The sequence below is a fragment of the Fibroporia radiculosa genome, assembly GCF_000313525.1.
Source record: "Fibroporia radiculosa TFFH 294 genomic supercontigs, scaffold3257, whole genome shotgun sequence".
NCBI classification, from domain to species: Eukaryota; Fungi; Basidiomycota; class Agaricomycetes; order Polyporales; family Fibroporiaceae; genus Fibroporia; species Fibroporia radiculosa.
Window position 1 is genome coordinate 1 of NW_012133380.1, and position 10,509 is coordinate 10,509.

The 10,509-nt window shown below is 51.9% G+C and overlaps 4 protein-coding genes across 4 annotated transcripts; all 4 read right to left on the reverse strand.

Annotated features, from left to right (window-relative positions):
- Positions 1 to 156: 156 nt before the first annotated feature.
- Positions 157 to 820, reverse strand: FIBRA_04600 (uncharacterized protein; the record flags this gene model as incomplete). The annotated part of the gene is made up of 3 exons (XM_012326391.1): positions 157 to 360; positions 420 to 489; positions 549 to 820. 3 exons carry the CDS (start codon positions 818 to 820, stop codon positions 157 to 159), a joined length of 546 nt encoding a protein of 181 aa, XP_012181781.1.
- A 451-nt stretch (positions 821 to 1,271) lies between these two features.
- On the reverse strand, positions 1,272 to 2,007 carry FIBRA_04601 (uncharacterized protein; the record flags this gene model as incomplete). Its single annotated transcript, XM_012326392.1, has 3 exons — positions 1,272 to 1,532; positions 1,604 to 1,673; positions 1,736 to 2,007. The coding sequence occupies 3 exons, from the start codon at positions 2,005 to 2,007 to the stop codon at positions 1,272 to 1,274; spliced, it is 603 nt and encodes a 200-aa protein (XP_012181782.1).
- Positions 2,008 to 2,896: 889 nt separating this feature from the next.
- Positions 2,897 to 4,885, reverse strand: FIBRA_04602 (uncharacterized protein; the record flags this gene model as incomplete). The annotated part of the gene is made up of 11 exons (XM_012326393.1): positions 2,897 to 2,946; positions 3,003 to 3,036; positions 3,113 to 3,174; positions 3,237 to 3,417; positions 3,478 to 3,554; positions 3,603 to 3,629; positions 3,687 to 3,746; positions 3,802 to 3,867; positions 3,919 to 3,971; positions 4,034 to 4,604; positions 4,681 to 4,885. The coding sequence occupies 11 exons, from the start codon at positions 4,883 to 4,885 to the stop codon at positions 2,897 to 2,899; spliced, it is 1,386 nt and encodes a 461-aa protein (XP_012181783.1).
- Positions 4,886 to 6,406: 1,521 nt separating this feature from the next.
- FIBRA_04603 (uncharacterized protein) lies at positions 6,407 to 10,050 on the reverse strand (the record flags this gene model as incomplete). The annotated part of the gene is made up of 4 exons (XM_012326394.1): positions 6,407 to 6,691; positions 6,742 to 8,799; positions 8,871 to 9,050; positions 9,121 to 10,050. The coding sequence occupies 4 exons, from the start codon at positions 10,048 to 10,050 to the stop codon at positions 6,407 to 6,409; spliced, it is 3,453 nt and encodes a 1,150-aa protein (XP_012181784.1).
- Positions 10,051 to 10,509: the final 459 nt, after the last annotated feature.

The window sequence follows — 10,509 nt, forward strand, 5'->3', positions numbered from 1 at the left end:
GCACAGAAGATTCTGAGACAACTTACAGTCATGTCAAGTTGCAATCAGAACCACAACTTCAGGTACTTCTGCAAGCTTTGTGCTATTAAGTTCAAGTAGTACAGCGAGGCAACAGGCTCCTTCACATAATCGTACTCGGTGTGGTAGTATTATTCATCAATTCATATTCATGTTCTTGACGCGGAAGGCAGTATGGTGCTGCCATTTAATGTACGCCCACACGAATGTGAAGAGGATGAGGTTGAGACTGGGAAAACCTTTATCCCCCAATTCAAGTGTCGATATCTGCTCCTTCTCAGAGAGCGCTGACGTGGTACTCCAATAGCGCGCAATCACAGATCCGTTGCTGCAGTCCACGAGCTATGTGCAGGAAACAGGTGTCGGCTCAAACTAGAACAGTGGACATGCATGGAATTTACCACAAATTTCCCCCCATCCGAGGCCTTCCATTTGAAATGCCGCCTGCCCATGAAGCAGAGCATGAACATACTACCATATGTGTACGGTAGGAATCAGCTCTTTGTTGAATCACGAAGACATAGGCTTACATTCGATTCAAACAGCCTCTGGGTGGCAAAGATGTTGTAATACGTCGCCCCTTCACGGTAGCAGTGAGCAGGCCAGAAATTAGTGGTCCCTTCCACTCTATGTTACCAATGACTCTGCGGATCGGAGTCAGAGCTGTCAGTGTAGTCCTTCGTTTTCCATCATCAAGCTCGATGGAAGTCACTTCATATCGATGGTTAGTTTGGCCACTCGACTGATTAACGATAATGGTGTTCAGCGGGTCGTTGCACAAGAATGTCAGAGTGAGAGGCATGAGGTGTTTCAAAGGGGACTGCAATAGAGGAAAGTCAGGAATGAGGAACAACCCCGGACAACGCAGCTTTGAACCTGCGTCAGCAGGGGTAAAGTACTCACGCTACTATGTATGGCGTCCTGTGCCACTGCTACTGCTCGAGACCATTTCCCAGCACAGCCTCATGATGCATGAAGGTCGAGGCAGTGCTTGATTGGCCCGATCCCACATAATTCCCTTCGTCAGCGCAAGATGACAAGGGTATAAATCTGACAAGCTGAAGAATGCTGTCTGTCAGATGGTCGTATTGTTGGGCTTGTGCACAGGGAGCGCGTACATACAATCTAGATGTGTGTATCCAGCGACGTGGAACTAGAGACCGACCCAATCAACGCTCTCCCGTACCTATACATTATCGAAATGTCCGTCGTACTTATAGTCCCTTCACACTCTTAGCTGAAGCGCCTACTTGTTATATACTGGTCATATTGATGACATTCATTGTATTGATCATGTTGAGGCTGTTGATATTGTTGACGGGATTCATACGAGCAGACGCGCGGCGCTGCTCTCTTGCGAGATGCTCTACCAACAGAAACGTGAGCAGGATCAAGTTGAGGGAGGCCAGGCCTCTATCCGAGATTTCTAGAGTCAAGTCTCGTTGCTCCTCAAACATCCCTAACTTGGCGTGCAACGAACGCGCAATAAGAGAGCCATCCTCCGGGTTGACAAGCTGCATCCGCCATCGGTAGTGAGGAGACAGTCAGATCGATCGCGCACGAAAGAATGACGGACAATGCTCACTTTGAGATCCACGGCACCAGATTGCTTCCATTTGTACAGTCGCCCTCCGGGAAGCTGAAATTTACGTATACTGCGGGGTGCACAACGAACCTGAATGTCTGAGTGAACGAGTTCCCAAGAACGTGAACGCACGTTCGACTAAAAAAGCCGCCTCCAAGCAACAGCGCATCCATCTCCATGCATCGGCCCTCCATCGTGATTTTGCCCGACTTGAATGACCGCTCCCATTCCACCTCCGCTACGATGCTGCGCGATGGGGCCAGCGCCCACAAAGTCGTCTTCTTCTGGCCGCCCGTCACTTTGGTGGTGAATGTCTCGTAGCGAGGAGTCGGAACGTACGTGCTCTCGTCGACGATAGTCGAGTCTAGTGGGTTATTCTCCGAGAATGTAAGGACGAGAGGCATGACACGGCGTGCAAGGACGGGTGATGGGCGGGAGCGACGTCGATTGAATATGAGTGCAGAGCGAGCAGAGCAAACAACTCAGAACGAGGACATTCTCATGTCTGCTCGTCAAGATGATTGGTACTTGATTTGATGGCCATTGGATAGCATCTCCATAAATAAATGAACTTGAGTTGGATAGGACACCTAGTGCTTATCGTGGTCTTGCATGCGGTTCGCGTCTTACGCTTCACACGTACCATCACCGCCCCGCGTTCCGTTTATCGACCGCTGCCAGTCTAAGAGCACACGAAACGATTCGACTACACAGACGGCTCCAGCTTTTCATACCAGTTGTTTGTGCACGAGCTAGATTGTGTATCTTGGAGCGCAATTCGATGAAATCCAAGTACAAAGGAATTCATCCTCTGTTTGCTCGAGACGTGACTAGGTACAGTAAATCTCAAATAAGGAAATCCCGACGTACCCGATAGGCCGCCGCCCGGCGCCTGCTGCTGTGCGCCGTCATCAGACTCGCCAGAGTAAACCAGTGTGTATCATTTAAACCCGGCCGCGACGTGCGCTCGGCATCCGGCACAGGGTAGAAGGCTTGCTGTAAAGTATACCAAGAATAAATCCCAGTAGCCAAGGCCAGGTTAAATACAAAGACGGACAACTACAATGCGAAACAGTAGAAGCATCGCGCGCTGAACTTCTTGGATGATTGAAGATAGTAGTATCATCCCATGTCACCAACCGAAGAGCCAAGCACGGTCCACTAGACTGCACTATCGATATCGTAAGTCGAAGTCAGCGAAAGGAACATGCGGCTACAGTTCACGTGAAAAGGCAGGTGTATAATATACAAGTGGAATACTTTTACGAAAGATCATTCAGATATATGAATTACTCATAAATAGTCGCTCGAGATTAAATTATTGACGATGATCGCTTCCTTAACTGTACACAAGCAAGGTAAGCGCAAGGGAGGGGAATGTAAGATGCATGTTACTCACTGCGAGTGATCACAAGCGCTGTCGTGTTAATATCCTAGATGACACGGGCAGTTAGCTCTGAACTGTTTTGCGCGCGATGAAATACTTGCGATTGCACATGTCAAATGTACGTGCATCTGTCGCTCCTTGGGCGAGTAGTGTTGGAGAATCGCAATAAATTTACGTTTCAAGTCTGTTACAGACAAGAAGTAGTAAGCATTCAGTTATTCTTGCTAGCAAGAGACCGTTACAAACATGAAGAGACGTTCTCGAAGTCATTGGGACCGTCCTTGTAGCTCTTCACGTATCGCGCGAACGAGATTCCGGCATCGAGCTTCGCTTTCAACACATCGCTCTTATTGAGAAGTAGTATAAATGTGGTCATCGCTAGCAATTTGCTTGTGCAAATCGTTTTCCATAGATCAAAGGAATCTGCCTGTGAAGAGATAATTATGTTCAGCGGATCACAACAGTTACTGACAGGGTATATGCGCACCAGTCGGTTAACACTTCGATCTTCTAGGAGTACCTCGTCGAATGCAGACATAGGGCATAAAAATAATACAGCGTTGACTATAACGAGGTTCAGCGTAAGACTCTCGAAAATACCACAACACATACTATCATCGAAGTATGGCACCCAACTAGCTATGTTAAACTTAGTAAGTACCGCACATATATCTGAGTTGGAACTGATTTACTCACCCCGTTGTCCACGTGCACCGCCGACATCATAGAATATCCAATGTTGTGTTGCCTCTCCAACTTTTGGACGGTTAGCCACTTCAACAATGAACATTCACTAGTATGTGATACCTACATTTCTCCACAGTCATGGTGTGCTCTTCGACCCCGATCGTTTGCAGTCGAGCACGAAGAATGTCATCTGCACAATAGTTACAGCAATATTCTTGGAATACATACAAAAAGGACGGACGCAATGTAGGTTCATAGTTCGCAGATGCCACACGCGCAGCCTCGTCCAGGAAACTATACACGAGAGAAGAGAAGACACATCAACCACAAGGAAAGTCGAAGGAAAAGGGTCGTACAATCCAGACTGTTCCTGCAGCGAAACGCCCTCCACCTTCAGCTCCGCTTGGATGAGAGGGTCAGTCCACAAGTCCACAATATCCTCCCGACACGCATGCAGAATCTGTCGCGCGCTGTCCATCTCGTCTGGGCGTATGTTTGGGGGCGACGCGTATCGTCTGCGGATGAGAGCTTTCCAGCCCGATCCGCCTCGAACAGATACTTCGGAAGCCCGTCCGTAATACCATGGCATCGATTCTTCCACTTCCGAGACACTGTGCGCGGACTCGTCTGCCGAAAGACGCCGCACGAGAATCTGTTCTACCTGGCGCAGGGGGGACAGCCGCATTCGAAGCTGCTGGAAACCCTTGTCGAGGGGGGAGCTTCGCGCAAGATAATTGGCACCTGGATCGGGAGTCCACGCGGTGTTCGCGCGAGAATTTGGTAGAAGGTCCAAGATGAAATTGACTGAGCGAATGAGGTTGAGATGAATGACTGCACGCCATGCCTCCACCTCGGCATGAAACGTCTCGGGAGTGAAATGCAGTTGGAAGTTCTTCAGCATAGTCGACTTGCCCGACTCTGCCTGCCCTGATAAATGCGACGGGAACCATAAGGCAGGCGTGAGCTATCACTGATAAACCCTAGCGGAACATGCAGTGCGTACCCAGTAGCAGGATCCTCGTGTGGTACTTTCGCTTGCGCCATTCCACCTTGTCCAACTCAAGGTCGTGGTCAATGGCATCCGAGATTCGCTTGGCCTCCTTTTCCTCTTCCAGACGAACAGCTCTCTCGAGGTCCGTCTCGCCAGGAGGCGGGTGAGGAGGCCACACCTCAGGCGTGGTGGGAGAAGCGGGTTTGCCCCAGCGCATGAAGCCTGCACGAACGGAAGCGATCGAAAAGAAGTGGTGGTTATGTAGCGAGGCACATAAAGTATGCCGGACAGACCGGGGTGGGTGCACTTGACGGGCGCGATCGCTACTGAGATCAACGCTTTGTACGCGACGGGGTGCAGCCAATTGCCAATCATGCTGACATGTTTCTAGCCTTCTAGGTAAAACTCTGATAGTAATCTGAGCTTGAAACCTCGGGTGACAAAACCTGCGCCATGCGCCGCAGGAGGTGTGGTTTTTAAGCACACGACAACAGCGGACGCTGCTCAGCTTCCGTAAGTCATAGGCGTCCATGCCTAGGGCAAACCAGGGCCTGTACGCAGAGCATGCGTCAGTGCTCTCTGGCAACTAGATGAGACATGATGCGTACCTGGGCCTGGGCGATTGTACGATACGGATCAATGGCTGGGCCGACTCTCGTTGGCACATTTGATGGCGGCACACCAGCGCTACTTGAAGCCTTTTCAACAGATAGCAAGGGGGCCCCTCGAATCTCAGTATGCTACGCCTGTGAGCTTAGCGTATTCGTTGCCTTGTCCAGTCGTCAAGCAATTTACCCAGAAGGGCGCTGTGTGTACGACACCCATGCCGCAACCGCCTGCATGCCGAACATAAACTTACGTACCGGCAACGGATAACGAGACACGGATTGGTCCATATGGGGCGAGTGAAGGCGACGGCGCCACCGTTGGTCTCGCCGGCTGTGTGCGCCATGACCAAAGCGGACCAGCAACGGGTAGAGTCGAGCCCTTAGTTCCTGGTAACTACGTCCTCGATCAGTTCGATTCATTCGAATATGATCCCTGCGTTGCCTGCAGGACTCATGGTACTTCAGCAGTCGGTTTCGCACCATAGATACATTAGATGGATTCTGCCTCGGAAGATATTGGATGATTTGAATGCTTCGATTTTCCAGACCAGGGAATATGCGTTTCAAATTTGTGCCAAACACACCGGGATGTTCCAAGAGCTTAGGACAGAGCCAAATGGGCGCGTTGCCATGAGTAATTTCTGGAGTAAAACCACAAGTAACAAAACATAATCGTGATAAATCATTTACGACAGGAAAAAAAATCGTGCAAAGGAAAGTGCAGTACGAACGATTGTTTCAGGGAGTCGAGCAGGCTCGCAGCAGCAAACAAAATACACCTATGGTACGCGTGGCGCAGCGAGGTATTAATATAACATACGGAAAGCCCAAGAAAAAGAAAGTAGCTCAGCGTGGGTCAGATGCGATATGTGTGCGATGAGATAGTTGTCGTTGCAATAACCTGTGGCAAATACGATAGCAGACACACACAAATATGGGGAAAAACAGTGTCCGGAAGTTGATAATACGGAGAAAGCGAAAACCATCAGCGTTCTTCGCGAAGGCGGATCTATACATGCTTCGTTGAGCGAGACGTTGCATTTTGCGAAACACGATATCCTACGTGAGGCCATACTCTCTGGAGAGTATGTGGTTGGTCAGTCATAGGTGTTTGGTGGTGTACTTGAGGGCTAGTCCCTTTCAAGAACGAAAACCACATCTTCTTCTTCCTCGTCTTCCCCTTCATCACACTCCTCAATCTCTGAAGATGGTCCTTTGGAAGGGAAAATTGCCTCAGAAGTCTGCTGCGCCATCTCTTGAGGCTGTTGCTGAATCTCTGCTTCCTCGACAGTACTCTGAGAAGCGTTAGGGAGCACGTACTGCTCCCATTGTCGCATTCGCACGTGTCCACTCTGGACTTCAACAAGACTTGAGAGAGTCAGGACATCAGTGACCAACGACAGATCCATGGTAAGCTGCTGAATGCGTTTAAACGACGCGAGGAGTGGGATCGATATCCACCCACGCGAATCCATCTGCGATAGTAAGCGATTAGCAAGAATAGTGGTTGAAAATATTGAATTCTTGCCTGTTGGCGGAGGTAGAAGTCTTGCACAACGTTTTGCGGACTGAGGTAATACTCCAGCTGGCCAAGCAGAAAGTATCGGGTAGGATCCAGCGGGAATGACAACGGAGATTGCGGCTGCGGCACCGGAGGTGCCGATGATGCGGATTGCAGGGGAGGTGGGTAAACAGGAGAGTATGCAGCAGGGTAAGTCTCGTACGTCGGTGTAGGCGTATAGTAAGTCGTCATCTGCGGCGGCGGATGCGAATAGAAGCCGTTCATGTCGGTCTGCAATGGCTGCAGAGCGGGCTGAACAATAAACGGTGGCTGGCGTGCCTGCCCTGCTTGATATGCCCCTCCACCCCGCGAATGTGCCCGCGAATGATAACCTCCCCTCCCAGCATATCCCATCCCACGTCCCCTTCGCCCAGAGTAGCCACCGCGATCGTGTCCACCACGATCGTAGCCGAAGCCTCCACCAAGCGACCCGCGCCTGGGGCGTCCATAAACTGGCTCTCTATCCTGCCAGTCCCGTTTGTCTCGTGTGCCCCGCTCTTCACTAGTCGGTGAGGGCTGGTAACCAGGCTTACGCCCAAACCCAAATCCATAATCTTTCACCCTCAAGTCATCAGGAGAGCCAGGATCCGAAGTAGATGGAGGCGCCAAATGCCCGTAGGAGGGTGAGTGCGCCGTAGCCAGACCATTCGTCACAGTCATATCATGACCTTCAAGGGGCAGCGGAACGTGATTTGTCCCATCAACGTGCACTACTGGGACGACTTCCCCCGCCTCCGAGACGAGCGAATCTGAACCCATCGTCGTGTTCGCCGGCAACGCGTGAACAGCATCTGTTCCTCTTCCACCCATGTCAATATACTCCTCGGCCTCTACGGTCGACCCGAATTGCCACTTCATTTCACCGCCCCTCACCACTGTGCTTGCATTGCTTGTATCCACTTCGCCAGCTTGCACTGGCCCGGACTGCTCTGTCGTGGATATTGCTACGGAAAATGCCTCACCAGGTGCCAATGTAGGGCCCTTAGAAGTCGTGCGTGTGCGTGACCGTATGCGAGCGGGGCCCGACTCTCCAGGAGCAACGCCAATAGCGAACGGTGGAATGGGCTTATCCGTGTCACTCCCTTCCTGTTCCACCTCTTTAGATCTTCCAACATCCAGACCCAGCACACCCGACTGAGTCGGCAGCGCGATAGGTGGTCCGGGACTGCCAGAGTCAACCGTAGCACCAATGCTGCCAAAGCTTAATTCACGTATTCTTCGACCTCTTTCGAAACCATTGTCGCCGCCAGTATCTAGACCCCCTTCGGACTTCTCTCTAGGTCGATCATACGTTGCCGGCGGTGGAAGCACGAAACCTGTATCGCGGTATCCCGTTACGTCAGCGTCGGTCTGCGGCGGAGGCCGCATCAGCACTGTGGCCGGCGGCACACCGTCCGGAGCAACAGGCGAGTGCGAAACTGGGCCTGCAGACCAGTACATATAGGGTGGATAGCCATAGCTGTACGAGGGATACACTGGATAGGGCGGGGTGCCTGCGTACGGAAGGTGTATCGGACCTTGTCCGCTGGGAGCGCCGTACATATGCGGTACAGGTGCATGTGGCTGAAGCGGGTACGGAGGCTGTACAGGCGATCCAGAAGAGTGTGGTGAATGATACGACCGCTGAGCACTGACAGGTGGTGGTATAGGAGGGGGAGAAGCATAGTACGGGGGCATGGTATTGTTCATACTACTTGGATCTTGAATGTGTTCAGCAGGGCTTGGTCCACTTCGAGTTAGGCTCGGTGGTAGAGCTCGATATCCCATCATACTATTAGGGACGAATTCGGGGGGTGGTAAAACCGTTTGAAACGCCTGTGGTGAGCCTGCCCTTGACGGTCTCATACTGACGCTCTTGCTGGCTGCATTTGAACTTGTCGGCGGTCCTGCAACACCTTCTTCAGGCAAATGTCGTCCCCCACGCCCATAACCAGCAGGAGGACTTGATTGTGCGCTGCCTGTCTGCGAATGGGAAACAGAGCTTGCGTGCGAACTAGAGATAAGCTGTCTCGTGCCCACTGTCGAGTGCGTACGACTTTGTCCCTGCGAGCCTGACGCAGATGACGCAGACCCTGAGGCGGTCTGGGCATGTCGAGAATGGGACTGGTGGTGATGCAAATGTTGCGAACGATGTCGAGGTTGTTGTGAACGCGCGGCGTCAGCGGCGGCTTGTAGCTCGGCAGGAGGTATTGGTACCCATTTCGTTTTTTCACCTATTGAACAACGCCGGGCGCCGATGCGCCAGGATCAGTACCCATAAGTAAATTGTTCCCATTGCCGCACAAAAGATCCGGAGAAACATAAAAAGAGGACAGGGCGGAGAGTTTGATAAGGGGCAAATAGGAAAAACGCACTTTTCCGTGATGCAGCGTGCCCTTGAGACCCCTCGCGCGATGTGTCCCGTTCATACCCTCCTGCTTGTTCCCCTTCGACATGCCCACTCACACTGCTCGCCTGGCTGACCATCTTCCCAACCTCTGGCCAATTCTCCTCATCATCAGCGACCTGCAGAGCGCGCGCTTGTGGTCGTAGTACAGCCGCCTCGCTCCCCTCGCTATGCGCATCACCATTTCCGTTTGTCATCGACTGCGCAGACCTTCCAGCTGCAGCAGCCGGCCCTGCAGTCACCACAGGTTGTGATGTACTCGAGGACGCCGTTCCGATGCGCGTATTTTGCTCCTGCAGAATTGATGATCCGCGTAAATGAGGTTCTTGCAGTGGAGGATGGTTCGCACTAGATAAAGGCTTTTGTATTGAGTTGTGATTAGATCGAGCGCGAGCCTGTGCCATCTGCTCCTTGCGCAGATTCCAGACGTTCACAGCAGGTGGTTGAGGAGAAATTGAGTCGGAAATAGAAGCAGACGTCGGGAAAGTTTCTGTCTGCGCAGGCGGACCCGCAGCTAGCGAGTCATTCACGGGGTGTTTTACGTCACCGTTTGCATTGACTTGTGAAGGCAGGGGCGAAACAGACTGGGGAGAGGAGGCAGGTGGAACAGCAGCTAGTGATGGAGACTCGACCGCGTTTCCCTCGTTTCTGGGAATCGTGCTGGGGCCAGAGGTCGCAATATTGGAAGTGCTGGTAGCTCCTGTCGACATGGCTTGGCTGAATACGCGCTGCGAGGACGAAGACTTCTGCCCCGCATTCTGCGCTTTTTTGGCGCGGTCGGCGTAGGAAAGTGGTGGGTTTTTGGAAAGCGGTGCCTGAGAGACCATGAGCTTTGTCGCCGTCCAAGAGAAGGAGTGCGGTAGACTTCGAGCTCCAATTATACAGCAGAGATGCAATCGATTGAAGCCGAGAAGGCGATGGAACGATGCGAAAGGTGAGAGAGATAGGGTCGACCAGAGGTCGCAATGCTGGTCAAAAAATATCTCCAAGGAGATTAGGGGCCGGCGAAGGTGTTGGAACAGCACAGAGGCTGGTGGATGGGTAAAGGCCGCGTTGGTCGATGAATTCGGGGAAGGGCCTGGATTATTACGTAATTAAATGGATATCGCCGCTGACTTGCACTGTGCCAGTGGCACTAGCAGGTCCGACTCCTCTTCGACTTTATACCACTTCATCTACTCACTGCTGTGTATACTGTGACAAGAAAGCCGCTCCACTCGATCCGACCTCCCAATTGGTTTACTGGTTATCGGTGCTGGGAAAATGCGGTGGTGGTCAGATCGAGA